General features: G+C 36.8%; 1 protein-coding gene across 2 annotated transcripts in view; it reads left to right on the forward strand.

Annotated features, from left to right (window-relative positions):
- CACNA2D1 (calcium voltage-gated channel auxiliary subunit alpha2delta 1) overlaps nucleotides 1–16,008 on the forward strand; it is a 504,082-nt gene that overhangs the window by 73,980 nt on the left and 414,094 nt on the right. For both annotated transcript variants that reach the window (XM_081243691.1, XM_081243692.1), the window contains one exon: nucleotides 14,805–14,886. In XM_081243691.1, the coding sequence (XP_081099817.1) occupies nucleotides 14,805–14,886 (82 nt within the window). The remainder of the gene's footprint in view (nucleotides 1–14,804; nucleotides 14,887–16,008) is intronic.

Raw genomic sequence — 16,008 nt, forward strand, 5'->3', positions numbered from 1 at the left:
TGATCAAGAGATATGAGAGCATGTTGTGGAACGTGGAGGCAGTACACCATGGATAGTTGAAAAGACGGTTCTCCGGGCTTCCCTGGTGGCGCAGTGGTTGAGAGTCCGCCTGCCGATGCAGGGGACACGGGTTCGTGCCCCGGTCTGGGAAGATCCCACATGCCGTGGAGCGGCCAGGCCCGTGAGCCATAGCTGCTGAGCCTGCGCGTCTGGAACCTGTGCTCCACTACGGGAGAGGCCACAACAGTGAGAGGCCCGCGTACCGCAAAAAAAAAAAAAAGAAAGAAAGAAAGAAAGAAAAGACAGTTCTCCAGATAGCAAGAGATGTGGCCTTGGGCTTTTTCTTTTCCTATACTACAGTGACCTAGAACTGATAGCGTGAATTCTAGTGGAGTGCCTGCCCTCAAATTCCTTTGTATTTTCTGAGTAGCCATAAGGGAGTCCATTCAGCCTCTCTTTTACAGAAGGAACATTTTAAGGGAAAATATACAGCATGTCAGGCCTGTGGGAGGCTGCTGAGTCACATATGATTCACAGGTATGGCTTCAGAAATCTTTAGATTTTCACATTACTAAACAGGGGGGTCCGTTTTAAAACTGCTTGTTGAAATCTACACTGGGGTGTGCTCTAAATGGAGCATGAGGAATGGTGACCGAATGACTATTAATGAAAAAAAAATTAGAAGCCTGCAACAGTTCATTCGGAATGTTGATGTTTAATTCATGTTGCTGGCTGCTTTGTGATTCCTTCCTGTTCCATAAAGACGATGAGTTCTGTGGGCGTGCCATCTTACAGTTGGCCCCTCGAGCCGAAGTCCTGTCTTCTTTTCATCAGGGCTTGTGAAATGCTTCATACCTGTTTCTAAAATGACCGAATGAAATCAGTTTCTAAGCCTTTCCTTCTGACTGCAGAAGAATTATTTCAAATGTGGAAGATACAAATATCAGCACAAATGAGTCTTTCTATGAAGAGATCGACCATTGTATTTTAAAATGTTTATTTCATATTTATAGAAATAGTTTAAATTCCTGTAATCATCTTGTCATTTGTTTCATGGTAGAGGAAAATATACCTAAGACTTTTTATTTTTAATTTTTTGATTTTTAATTTTTTGTTATGAATTGTGAATTATCTGATATTAAAGATTTATTTTAACTAGAAGAATAATGTTTTTAGTTTGTATTTAAAATGGACTTCTAAGTAACTATACATATATGAATCATGCTTTACAGTGTATTTTTATTAAAAAAATTTTTTTTTTTTTTAAATTTTGGCTGAGCCACGCAGCTAGCAGGATCTCAGTTCCCTGACTAGGGATCGAACCTGGGCCACGGCAGTGACGCGCTGAATCCTAACCACTAGGCCACCAGGGAACTCCCTACAGTGTTTTTTAAATTACTAAATGCATGACATAGAAGCTTCAATTGGATTTAGCTAAAGTGCAAACTTTTTCCCCCTGATATTTTTTCTGTTTAATTGCCTAGATTTTGGTCTATTTTTCTACAAATAATGCATCAAAGGTCATGATTTTATAATGTTGTGATTTAAACATTAGCAATTATGACATAATTTAGAAAATTAATTCAAATAAAAAATGTTTGAAATTGTGTCCAAGAAATTGAAAATTATTTCGTTCCCTGTAGTACTTTGACATTTATATAAACTTCTCACGAATGGCTGACAGTCTTTGCAAGGAGTTATTTGATAGTGCTAAAAATTGTAATATTTTCACCATTTGGTAAGCATAAACTCATTTTAAAACACAGTTATTGTTAAGTTCACTTCGTTAATGGAGAAAAAACTATTTGATTAAAAACAGTAGTTTAGCTTTGTGTTTCTGTTGAGCAGATCAGGAATGGGAGCTCGCTCTAATTCCTATCCAAGAAGCAATCTTCTGCTTGGAATACTTAGCATGCTCAGACCGTTGGAGGCGAGCACAAGGGCAGTGAACATGCTGCTCAGGCAGAGCGTCAAAGAGAACCACATGTCTGTGCGGACAAAAAGGTTGAAAGCAATTAAATTGTACTGTATTTTATATTTGAAAAGACCTTTCCTATTTTTCTAGAATCCTGTGCTTAACACTAAAAGGAATAAAAATGTTACAGAATGACTACTTTTAAGATGTCCCTTTCTGATGGTCTTCAGAGAGAGTTACTGTTTTTCTAATTTGGGAGTTAACACATTTGCATGGGCGGCTTTTTGATCGATAAACAAACTCTGTCCTGGAATAGCTATCAGACAAACTGTACTATGAGCTATCTTTAAAAGGAGCATGATACAAGTCGGTCTGGGCCCAGACTTTTATATTCTTGCATTTGTTTGTGTATTTGAACCTGCGTTATGAACACAAGGCCAACCAAAAGAGTCATATTTTCCATTCATAGTTGAAGGATTAAATGTTGCTTCTAGAATATTTTATATTTAAAAACACATCAGGGCTGACTCTACATCTGACCTGCTACCCTGTGTCAGATCTGTGTGCCATGTTGTGTATAATATGAGAGTCAGTGGCTGTGTACCTCATGCTGAGGATGCCATGATGTTATGTTAATAAAAGCAGCAAATTCATGGTTTTGTAAATACAGCAACTATTGCTTGTTTATTTGATAATCTGGATGAAAACTTAATTTGAGGAAAAATTGTAGCATTAAATAATCATGTGCATATTTCTTTTAAGGAAGAAAACACCTGGGTTTTCTCAGTTGCAGTATTTAAATCCTTATTTTCTAACTATAACTTTCCTCTTGCTCTGTAAAAATAAGACTTGGGTAATTGTCATTTTCTCTATTTACCTCAATGAAACAGACTTAGAACCCAGGCCTATGAAAGTGTATAAAATAGAAAACACAAGACATTTGTAAGTTAGGATGAGAGGAGAGTTGGGGGTTATCTGGTGGTTTAATGACGAGGGCAAGCCATGTTTCAGATCATATCGATTAGCATTTATTAAGATGGTAGACTCTACTGGCTTCTAAGGGCAAATGCTCACCTCTGCCACTTACTAATTCTGTGACCTTCGGCAAGTAATTTAACCTCTCTATGCCTCAGTTTCCTCAGTCTGTAAAGTGAGATTCATAATAGTATCTGCCTCATAGAATTTTTGTGAGAATTAGAGTTTTTTCACATAACATGTTTAGAACAGCTGTTGGCACATAGATGTGAGATAGATGCTGTCTCTTGTCTATTGAGCATCTAATATATGTCCAGAAATGTGCTAGATATTCTCAGAATACAGAACTGGAAGCCGTGACCCATCCACTCAAGGAAAGCAAATGTGGTTGGGAAAAAACAATACTAACGTAAGACAGTATATCAACGTGTGTGATGTTTTGTAGGACAGGCTATATCTATTTTAGGAGCTTAGAAAAAACATTTCTGAGCACTTGAGGACTTGCCCAGAAGAAGGAAATGAAGTACAGACTTGAAAAATGGTTTTGAAGCCCTGAAGAGACTTAAGAGAGGTCATTTCAGGCTAGTGGAAAATGTGATTAAATAACATGACAAAACTGACATGTTTGTGAAACACTTAAACTGGCCTGACTGCAGATACCGATCTATGTAGGGAAGTAGATGGGGCATTTAAGTCAGAATCCAAACATAATAAACATTTGAGGATTTTGCCGTATGGGAAATATTATGGATGTGCAATTAATACTTCAAAGAAAGGAAATGAGGAAAATTTGATCATGACCTTAAGTAATATTTACATGCTTGAATTAGACAAAAATACGTTTTGTGAACTATCTGCAATGGCAGAGAAAAAATAAGGTAAACAATGAAAGAGAAGATCCTCAAGAAAATGAATGGAAGTTTTGTAATGTGCAATTAGAAATTCAACCCATTTGGTTCATAGAAACACCAGCAGCAGATTGTGTGGCCATTTGGGACACCTCCCTTGGCACCAGGCTGGAGGGACAATGCTGCAGGTTGTAACTAACGGTGATGTGGACTTAAAAAAGAAAGCTCTCCAGGCCTCCAGGGAGCAGATCCCTTGTATGAGAACCCTCCCCCCCCCCCCCCCAGCTAATCCAGGGAACTACATTAACATCAACCCTAAAGTGTATATTGCTCATTTGTTGTCTTGGAAGCTGGCAGCAAATTGCTGCAGCTGAGACAAAAAATATTAACTAAATAAAGAAACAGTGAAAATGCTGGGATAAAACAAAAATCAATCCGAGATGGTGGGAAAGGTAGATCTCATGAAGAATCTTTGGTCTTTGAGAATTATGACTATGTATATTTGTAAAGCAGATCAAACACACACACACAGACACACACACACGCACACATATGCATGCGACAGCGAAAAGCAAACAGAAAATGAAGGCAGAGGAACACGAACAGCATAAGAATCCGATTTTTAGTGATAAAACCTTTTTTCTTCTTCTCTCAAGTACTTTACCTTTCCACCCTGATTAGCACGATCACATCCCTTTCTGCATTTCTTTCAGGGTTGACTCTAGACACAAATGGAAAACTAAAGCATTTCACAAGTCTAAACAGCTTTCTAAAAACAGAGCAGCAGTGTTATTGAAAATGGTTTAAATGGAGAATAATTTCAGGAACTAACATTACTGGCATGACAGCCATCTCACAAGCAGTTTTAGATTTATTGTAGATACCAAGTGTTCCTTTCACACACACACACACACACACACACACACACACACAGCATTTTTCATGATAGAGTTACCATGTTATAAGAAATGCATATTTAGCAAAATAGTGTGTCTAGGTTATCTAAATCTTTGGCTTACTTATGTTATTTTTTACCCAACTATAAGAACACTGTGGGTGGTTTATTATATAACAAAAAAAGAAGCAGTTTGGCATTGGTGGGATATTTATAGCAAGTGGAACAGTTTTGAAATACATGGTCTTATTACTTCAAATTTATTAATAAGCTATTTATATATCAACACAATTGAAATGGTCAGTTTGTTAGATCTTGTGATATTTTTATGTTTTCCCAGGTCCACAGGGCAGAACTATGTCTCTGATTTCCTTGGGTTAAAAATAAAATTATTTCTTAAAGATAGTGGCATAGGCAGATAATTGCTTTAGGACAAGGGCCCCAAAGGGTACAGGCTTCTCACTCTCCCTCTCCTCCTCCTCTCATTCCCATACTATACCAGCTCTTTTCCATTCCCATTTCTTTTCTGTGTATCTCCTATTATTTAAAAAAAAAATTAAATTAATTTTTATTGGAGTATAGATGATTTACAATGTTATGTTATTTTCTGCTGTACAGCAAAGTGAATCAGTTATACATATATGTATATCCACTCTTTTTTAGATTCTTTTCCCCATATAGGTCATTACAGAGTATTGAGTAGAGTTCCCTGTGCTATACAGTAGGTTCTTATGTAGAAAACAAACTTATGGTTACCAAGGGGGAAAGGGGGAGTGGAATGGATAAATTGGGAGATTGGCATTGACATATACACACTACTATATTCCTTTTGTGTTCTGGTCTCTTTGATAATTGCTAGTGGGATAATTCAAGATGGTTGTGGAAGGAAGATGTCTGTTTTAATACTCTCTTCTTACTAATAGCAGGAAGTTCACACATTCTTTTTTGACAGAGGACTTACTACGTGAGATATAGCAAGGAAGGACAGTCTTTGTAGGACCTATTGTAATATTTCTTAGCTATCACTTTGGCTCCATTATTCCAACCAGTAAAAAGGCAAATTCTCTCTGTAGCATTTAAAACAATTAAATAGATAACTATGCAGACTTGACACTTTGTACTCAACTGCTGCACTTTACAATAGATGAAACAGGGTGTAATTTATGCTGTTCTCAGTTTGATGTTCCTCAAATGCATGCAAAATGAAATGGATTACCATCTCTCTTTCTTTCTTCTTCTTCTTCTTTTTAAAATAGTTTCCTGCACTATGCAGTACTCTTTTGAAAGCCATCTTACAGGCAAATCTAACCTCAAAAGGAACAATATTAATTGCATGGCGAGTATTCTTCTCTCAAATTTAGTGAAAACTTGAATATTTTATATTATTTGCCTTTAGAATTTGGGCTATTTCTGTACAATAAAGTGAAGTAGAGGATATAAAAGATTATCTCAACTACTCAATAAAATATTTGCCTCAATTTTTAGACATCTCATATAGAATTCTCCAAAGTACATACACTGAGCCGGCAGACATCATCAAACAGTTGGGAACATATACTGCTATTTCACTCTGTAATGAGTTATTGTAGAGGTAGAGAAGGATTACAAGACTTCATTTTTTTTCCTATGAAATTCAATGTCCACTTGAGAGATTTAGAATTATAAGGTATGCGTTATACAGATTAAAAAAAATTCTTTAAAGTATTAAGTCACATTTAAAAATTCTTCTACTTGTTGAAAAGTGGGTGCTATTTATAGATGCATGGGTCCAGCAGTTCATTTTTTTCTGATGTGGATTTTGGAGGGAAGAGGAAATTCAGTAAATAAATTATTTACTCTGCATGCATTAAGTAAAGATAATTGGGTGTTTTAAAAAACAATACTGCAATTACATTTTATTTCAATACATTTTTCTATTTATTCAATAAATAACTGTCTACCTACTATATGCAAGGCACTGTAATACTGTAATATTGAGGATTCAGTGATGAATGAAAATAAAAGTATATCCATCTAATCATGAAAGTCTACAGAAAAATAAACACAAAGCATAATTAAAGTGCTTTGGAATTTAGTGGATAGAAGAGGACATTTTTAGTTTGGGAGCTTGTGAAGGTGACATTAGAGTAGTTGGGAAATTTATTCACAATGGGGGTGGAGGATTAATTTCAGGGAGAGGTTATAGAGCCAAAGCAGAATGTGGAAAAGGATAGTCGACACACATGGAAATGTGTGAGGTTGGTGGAAGTAAAATGGCTTAGAAAATTGGAAGCTACAAGGCTGGGCTGTTAAACTTCTCTCAACTTGAAGTTTTCTCATCTATGCAAAGTGTGCACTAGTTTTTCTGGCGACTAAATGAGAGAGTGAATGTTAAATACCTTTGGCAAGAAGTTTGGTATAAAATAAGGTCTCAGTGCGTTCAGCTCTCAGGTATGTATTGGGAAAAACCCTGAGATACTATTATTTTACAAAGGATTGAAGGAGGGATACGATGAAGAAATTGATGGCATGGACCTGGATGACTGAGGAGATGGTTTGCCAACAAGAAGAGGGAACACAGAGGGTTAGTGCTATGGGCAGGGAAGATTTTAAGTTTAGTTTTATAGATATTTTGAAAAAGAATGCTGGAAAATCAAAAGGGAGTGATATAGAAAATTGTAGTTAAGGCAGAAATGGAGCTCAAATGTAGGAATTATGTATGTAAAGGTGGCAATTGCAGTCATGAGATTTTGACATTTTGGGGTTGTAGGAGCTTAGAGAAACACAGGGTTTCAAAAGGCAGTGGAAAATTGGGAGACGGGAGAGAGCAGAGAGGTAGGAAGTAGCTTTGTTGCATGCGTTGACTGCATACCCTGTCTTTGGAGCTTCTCATCATTCTTCTCTACAAATACCATGCATTCTCACTCTCCTGACTATATCATGCTCAAGTCCTAACCTGCTAATCCTCTGTTACCACTTGACACAGGAAGTCAGGGAGTTACATTTCTAACAAGCAGAGTAAGTATGTTCCTGACATCACAAGTTGGAAAATCCAGAGCATATTCTCATGGAAACAGTGTACCTGTTAGTCCAGTTCTGTTGTATCTATATAACCCGATATACATTGATACAACTTTTTTTGAGCTGCTCAGATATTGTAATATATATTTATTTCCAAGAGAAATATTTTCAAACAAACTGTAAACTTTCTGAGAGCAATCCATTTTATTTCAGTGATTTTTAGAATTTTTTCTTTTAGAAATTATATTTTGATTCAAGTGATTTAAATGTGGGATATGTGTTCAGGCCACTTTCTTCATTTAGTCTTCCAGCATATTCTTTTATGAGATTATTAGGCTACAAACCCCCAAAATGATGAGAAATTTGAAATTTGGCAATACAGTATTTTCACATTTTCCTAGAAATATTGTAATAGCATTTTTGGTTCCATAACAAAAATGTTTAGAAAATAAGTGTTGTGTATAAATATAATACTGTAACATTTTAATGAATATTTTTGGTAGTCTTTGTTATTTAGAATTAGTAGAGATCTTAAAGTTTTCAGGCCCTTCAGTTCACTTTTCCTTGTCCATCTTTCCCACCTGCTGGTATCTGCCCCATATTCATCTGAATGCCTTTTTTCTCCCATCTCACCCTCTTTAGCCTAGTACTGGTGGAGAAATTCACACAGTCATGCTGATTAGTACTGATGAAAACTGGTGACCCCTGGTATAGAGCTTGCCCTTAAATACTCTCCAGTCCTTGTTCTTCTGAAACCTCCAACTTTTCTTTTCAACTACCCTACCTTAATACCTCCTGCCTATCTCTGAACCAATGACTCTACTTTATTACAAAAAAGAAAAAAGATAGAGACCAATAAGTAGAACTGTCTCCAGTTTTTGATCGAGTTGTTGTAGCTATTTTCATTTACTTAAAACCTTTTACGTTTTCCCTTCAATCTTCATGGAAGAAGTAACCTACTTTCTAGCCATGGATTAGGATTCTCCTGTGTTCTGCTTATTTCTTCACTCATCCTTCACCCGATCATGTTTGGAATATAAGAGGGTGAGCAAGAAAAAGCTGAATGAATCTAGAGTCTTCTGAAGGCCCTTGCCCTGTCAGTAAGTTGCATGTTCTCTCCTGAGATTTCTCTGTGATATCTCCTCTCCGTGCCTTTCTCCTTTTGCATGGTACCATGCCTATATCTCTCTGATTAAAAAACAAAAAGGAGCACTAACTCCTTGTTCTCCATTTTTTCCTAGGTTCCACACTTCTCTCCCTGTCCTCACATATAAGATAGAAATTTTCTCTCGCCTTGTTTGATGACTCTCTCTGGATATTCTTACCTTCCCTGGGTTTTGTGATACCATTTTTCTTGGATTCCCTTCTTTCTTGCCACTACTCAGATTCCTGTCTCTTTTTTCAGTGTTATTTTCCAGAGTTCTAGCAGCTGTGTATTTTCCTTCTCCCTTTATAGACTCTCCTTTGGGAGTCATACCCTGATTTACCTTTGTCCTTTGTAACTACCTGATCTTTAAATGCTATGGAAACTTCTGAGAGCTTCAAATCTATGTATGTTCAATTGCCTACTGGGTTTCTATATGTGAATCTTTCAAAAACATCTCTACCCGAACCAATAAAAATGAACTCATCAATACCCCTCTAAATCGTTCTTCTTCTTATACTTTCCATAACAGAATGTCCTATCATTGTGTAACTGAGGAACTCCATGAGTCATCTGCAAATCCTTTCTCCCATTCACTATTTAAATCTAGTAGTACATGAAATCCTGTCATCCATCCTTCAGAGTTTTGTTGAGCTGGTTTCTTCTACTTGGTCTCCCTTTTGTTTCCCTCTCTACTCTCTCTACTACTGAGCTAGTTTGAACCCTCCTCATTTCTTCCATCTTATCCTCCCTCCTCACTTTTTGTTCTCCCTGTAAGCCACCATCCACTTGGCTATCAGAGAAATTATTTTATCATGTTCATATACCCTTAATATTGTTACTCGCTAACTTCACATTTTCCATTATCTCTCCATTATTTTGAGGATACAATCTAAATGCTTCAGAATGTTATTTAAGACCCTGGGTCTGGCCAACTATTTGCCAGAATTTCTTTCTGACCATTCCTGCCCCCATTCCATACATCTGATGAACAACCTTGGACTCCGGCCATACAGACTACTTGTGGTTGCTGACTATGCCATGTTTTAAATTCCCCCTGCCTTCGTTGTTACTGCCTTCCTTTCTCGATTTTCTTAAATTCCACTTAAACTTCAAATCTCACTTTAAGTAGCTACTAGTCGAAAGCCTCCTCTATCCACCTCCCCACACAACTATCTAATAAACTTTAAGTGACTCTTCTGATTCCTGAAGCATGTCCTACTGATGGGATTCAGGATGGGCTAAATATGGTTACATAGCCTATTGAATATTTTAAGCTGAAGGCGTTGGGGAAGTGGCATCTGCAGGAGGGACTTTGTGACCTTCCCCTCATGTGAGCATTGCTCCCCTATACCTGGGAGAAAGGAGCGTCCTTATCTCTGAAGACATGGGGCAGAAAGAGAAATGTGAATGAATGGTCTCTGTTAAGTTTCCCCCAGTTTACTATACTTAGCTCATATTCTTTGTCCCATCATATCTTTCTGTTCTTCATCAAACCTAGCATAAAGACACTCAGGTTTAACCATTTTTTTTGGTGGGGCAGGTCTTCATTTCCTTATGAAGCCTCCCGTGTCATGTAAAACTTAAATCAATTTGTATGCATTTCACTTATTAGTCTGTCTTTTGTCACAGGTTCTCAGTCAAGAATTTAGAAAGGTAGAAGAAAAGATACTTTTCCCTCCCCTACACCACCTTATTCTTGTTCTCTTCTGCCTCTTTCCTGTCAGACCCAGTTTTAAACCTAACCAGACTGTAAAGCATATATCTTTCATTTCTGCCCTACCAGCTTTAGTATATTCTCCAACAGATACTAGTTCTTGTTGAATGGGCTGACAAAGAAAAAACAACAAATTCTTCCTCATGGAGTGCTATGTTCATTTCTTATTATCTGAAAAGACTATATCCTCTGTAACTTCCTCCAAAATATTATAGTGCCTTCTGGAGACATTTAATAAAATAGTGCTTAGTGATTATGCATATGTGGTTGACAATTTACCTAGAAAGACAAAGACTGATGGAGAATTTGCCCATGTGAATATTTTCCCTTATGTAATTTTTCACTTTTATGATCAATGATATCTTCGCTTATTTCCTAGCCATTATAATCTTCTAATTCCAGGTTTGAAAGGCAGAGTGCTTATGTATTTTAGGAAAACCAGGTAATACCTCATGTCTATAAAAAATAATCTTTGTTCCTATACTATGTTCTTAACAGCTTGTCCAGTGGGGCAGAGAAGACTGGTCGGGCCCTAAATTGCTTTACAGCCAAAACAGGTTCACACCAGTGAACAGTGGCAGTGACAGTACACTCAGGTGTCAAGTTAGAAAGGACATTTTGGATCAGTTTAGCATGAATCAGAATTCAGGAGTTAAGTTTATTTTTTTACATATATAGTCTTTGTTTCTCAGTTTTCCAGCCAGAAACATGTATAACACTTCTTACTATTTGTCAGTGTTAGCAATTATATTTGAGAAGAGATTATTCATTTTCTCTGGGTTTTGTTCAGTAATTACTTGGAGAAATGAAAGGGTCTCATCTGAATTAGAAAATCATGTCCATGATTTTTTCTCCTACCCATCCCCTACTGTAATTTTTTTGTTCTTAATGTAAAAATGGATCACAATTATACTTACCTAATAGAGTAATACGAATATTAGTTAGTATTTGTAATATTTTTCAAATATATATGCCAGCCTATAAGTAGCACAAAGTATATTAGAATAATGTGGTGTGCATCATTTATTTTAATGGTTCTAGAAATTTCTCTTAACTTTACACCCTTTTCCCATTTATTTTTTGTTTCTTGATAATCATTTTGAAAATCATATTCATACAGCATGACTCAATAAATATTCTTCCTTATTTTCATTTGTGTGAACAAACCCCTTGCTTTTATCTATTTCATTTACCAACTAGTTTGCTTCACATGTAAATCAAGCCCCTCTGTTTTCTTCTAAGGCATTTCATCCTTTTTCATGACTGATTTTCAGTTTTCCTTCTTCCTCTTTTGTTTTTTAGCTCATTACTCTTTTATATGGTCTCCTATATGTACCTCACTTAAATCCCTTACCCATGTTATACTTTTTCCACATTTAATTTTTAATACTGTTACATTTAAATTTATCAGAAAAAAGGTTGATGACCTTGTAGTACTATTGAAATTTTTGTCTAAGGAGAAGACAAACGTGGTTAAATCCTCATGATCAAAGCACTTATGAAATATAAAGTTCATTTTCAAAACAACACTTTTCTACTGCATTCTTGTAGGGGTAGAAACCAGTGCAGTGAAACCAGTGAATATGGCCAGGCCTCGGAATAATGAGGACTGGCTCTCTTGAGAGAGGTGATGCAGCCGCCTACCATTTTAGATCCAGAATGTTGGTCATTCAGGATGAGAATGGTTCAGTGTTACTCTTCATCCCTCAATCAATTTCCTAAGGGAAAATGTGCATAAGTGCCTTTTAAATACTAATCATGAAAGCTGTGATTTTCCTCAAAGCAAATTTTTCGGAAATGTTTGAGAGCCACTAACACACTTCTGGAGAACAGGGGGGAAGGGACCAGGGTTGTTGTTCTTCCACAGAGTCCACCCACTGATGGCTTCATTCTCTAACGTGCTTTAAAGAACCCGTGCTTTAGAGGTTCCTGGTGGGATCAGCAGATATGATTTCTGCTCCTTGACATTTTTTAAACCATGCCCTGTTGTCATTCCATTGAAAAGGCTGACAGGGCTTCCCTGGTGGCGCAGTGGTTGAGAGTCCGCCTGCCGGTGCAGGGGACACGGGTTCGTGCCCCGGTCCGGGAAGATCCCACATGCTGCTGAGTGGCTGGGCCCGTGAGCCATGGCCGCTGAGCCTGCGCGTCCGGAGCCTGTGCTCCGCAACGGGAGAGGCCACAGCAGTGAGAGGCCCACGTACAGCAAAAAAAAAAAAAAAAAGAAAAGAAAAGGTTGACAGACGGGAGAGAGGGGGCACAGTTCAGGGTGAATGCTTACTAGACAGAGCTAGCGCTGTGGTGGGGAAACCGGCTTCAGTCCTTGAATTACAGCTTGCTCTCTTATGACAGAAGAGTTACCTTTTAAAAAAAATTTTATTGAAGTATAGTTGATTTACAATGTTGTTTTAATTTCTGCTGTACAGTGAGGTGACTCAGTTATACATACATATATATATATATATATATATATATATATATATATATATATATATATATCCTTTTTCATATTCTTTTCCATCATGGTTTATCACAGGACATTGAATATAGTTCCCTGTGCTCTACAGTAGGACCTCGTTGTTTATCCATCTTGTATAGTATAATAGTTTGCATCAGCTCATCCCAAACTTCCAATCCTTCTCTCCCCCCACCTCCACTCCCCCTGGGCAGCCACAAGTCTGTTCTCTATGCCTTTGAGTCTGTTTCTGTATTGTAGATATGTTCCTTTGAGAGTTTATGTTCACTGTCAAATGAACGTATCTAAGAGTTACCTTTTAAATGTATAAATTATTTGTATCCTACTGCAGTATACTGAAACTAAATAAATCACAATGTCAATCAAAAAAAAGGAGGGAAAACATTTAGTATTTATAAAATCCAAAGAACAGAATAAATAAGCAATGATAGACACCCATATCATATATACATAGAGACAAGTTCAAATTCAAATACAAATCATTTCCTATCGTTCTTATTAGTGTTTTCTTATATTTGCATGGACAGAAAAGAACACACCCTTTAGGTCTTTTTACAACATGAGGATGAATAAATGAAATATATGAAGGGATTGCAAATTAAATTTAATTTATTAGAATGGGGAAAATTGTGTGGTATTTCATAATCTCTAATGACAGGAAAAGTAAGAGAGACCATCAGTTTAGAATTTTCTAAAATGTTCTGACATCCATAGCTTGTATTTTAAGATCTCCCTTACGTTAAAGTATATACAACTGTTCCTTGAACAACATGGTTTTAAACTTCGTGAGTCTGTTTATAGTAGGTTGTTTTTCAGTTAATGTACAGTACTACATGATGCATCATTGGTTTAATCTGTGGATGCCAAACCGCGGATGTGGAGGGCTGACTGTAAAGTTATTTGCAGATTTTCAGCTGCCTGGGGCTTTGCACTCCTAACCCCCCACATTGTTCAAGGCTCACCTTTACATGAAAAGGGTTTGAACTGGAACCTTCAATCATAATTTTAATGCTCAAAACCATTTCCTTAAAACTTAAGCCTTGATCCAGTAATTCTAAATCTAAGAGTCTAGCTAAGGAAATGAAATACTTTTAAGCTTAATGTGTACTGAGATATTTGTTGCAGTGAAATTTTTAGTAGTCAAAGCTGATGACATTCTAGTTTTCTTTTAAAAAAGGATGGTCAAGTATTTTATGGGATTTAGAGATAAGGGAATATTAAGTGGCCATTAACGTACAGTGTTTATAAAATATCTGTAATGACATGGAAGGGTGTTTATCATGTGACTGATGGAAAAAAGGATATGTGAATTTTACATAATATGTGCTTGACCTTGTGAAAGAATTTTAAAAGACTTGAAGGGAATACATCAAAATGTTAAGTGATTATCCTTGGGTATTGGAATTATAAGAAATTTAAAAATATTTGTCATTTTCTGGCAGTTTTCAAATATTCTACATTTAGCACACCCTTAGTATTATATTACGAAGGCTTGTAAACTAAAGGATAAAGTTTCATTTAGAATATTCCATTCAGTAACTTGTTTTTAATGGAATTTTCATAAAAATTAAGCAAACGTTTACCCTCATTTGTCATTTTTCTCTTTTTGAGTTGAGGATATTTTAGCATCCTAAGAGGTTGACCCCTAAAGGTTCATTGGTTTTGTCACTTAAAAGTGGGCTGGGGGTGGGTGGGTAGGTATAGTAAGAGCTAGGAAGGAGGAGAAAGACTTAAAAGTAATTTAATGAATTATCTGCAGATTATCTGTGAGTATAGAATGTCAGTCTGTGGCCTTACTTCGTGGGAGATCTGATAGAACATTCTCTGATTTCTGCAGCATCAAGTCATGGGTGGATAAGATGCAGGAGGACCTTGTCACCCTGGCAAAAACTGCAAGTGGAGTCAATCAGCTTGTTGATGTGAGTAAAGTCTCCCAAAACTTACTAATCATTTCTTTAATTTGCATGTAGTTCTTTCCTCTAAGAAACTATCTTTCTATATTATAAGTAGGACAATTTTTCATGTGAATCTGATAGTGAAATTCTGAGAGGGAATTTTTTTTTTTTTTTTTTTTTTTTTTTTGTGGTGCACGGACCTCTCACCGCTGTGGCCTCTCCCTGTTGCGGAGCACAGGCTCTGGATGCACAGGCTCAGCGGCCATGGCTCACGGGCCCAGCCCCTCCGCGACATGTGGGATCTTCCCGAACTGGGACATGAACCCGTGTCCCCTCCATCGGCAGGCGGACTCTCAACCACTGTGCCACCAGGGAAGCCCTGAGAGGGACTTTCGATGCTGCTAGTTATTGCCATCCCTAATAATCAGTGAGGTGTTCTCACCACACTTTACAGTTTATATACAGCCTTCCCTTACATGAGTTCATATGATGTATAGTCATCCCTAAAATTCAAATTGGGGTGTCCTGTTTCCTCCAGTCTTAGGGGATATTAGGATCTTTTGTATAGTGGCGACTTTAAGCCCTGTGAGGGATTCTTTTGAATATCCTCAACGGGAACTTATCTTCATTCTTTGAGGGTTGATTTTATTTTCAAAAGTGGTTTACAATGTTTATAGCCATGCCTAGAGGCTAGAGTGAATCACTGAGATGGGTCGTACAGAGTTTTGTGGAAGGAAAGGAGACACTATAAAAGATTGTTTTTCTTATGATTTATGAAATGACTATGAATGTCACTCTAAAATGATTTTTGATAATAATAGTAACATATAAATGTTTGTGTAGCATCTTAAATAGATCGTTTTCCTTGGGTAAGAGCACGTACATGTATAGCTTCCATAAGATTTATTAAATTTTAAACATCATTTCTTTAGAGTCTCACTGTTTTCATTTCAATGTAAGTAATCTGACAATTTGAAAGTACCTTCATCTTGTGTTCTTAGTGATGCAGTGAGGTGTTTTGTTTTCCAAAAATGTGGTGGATCAATGAGGTGAAATGGTATAAAAGTGGTTTCATGTATGATCTGTGAATATTTATTATATGAATATTTATATGTGAATATTCCTCTCTGGGAGAAACTAGAATGA

This window comes from Mesoplodon bidens (assembly GCF_964165515.1).
Source record: "Mesoplodon bidens genome assembly, chromosome: 9".
Classification (NCBI taxonomy): Eukaryota; Metazoa; Chordata; class Mammalia; order Artiodactyla; family Ziphiidae; genus Mesoplodon; species Mesoplodon bidens.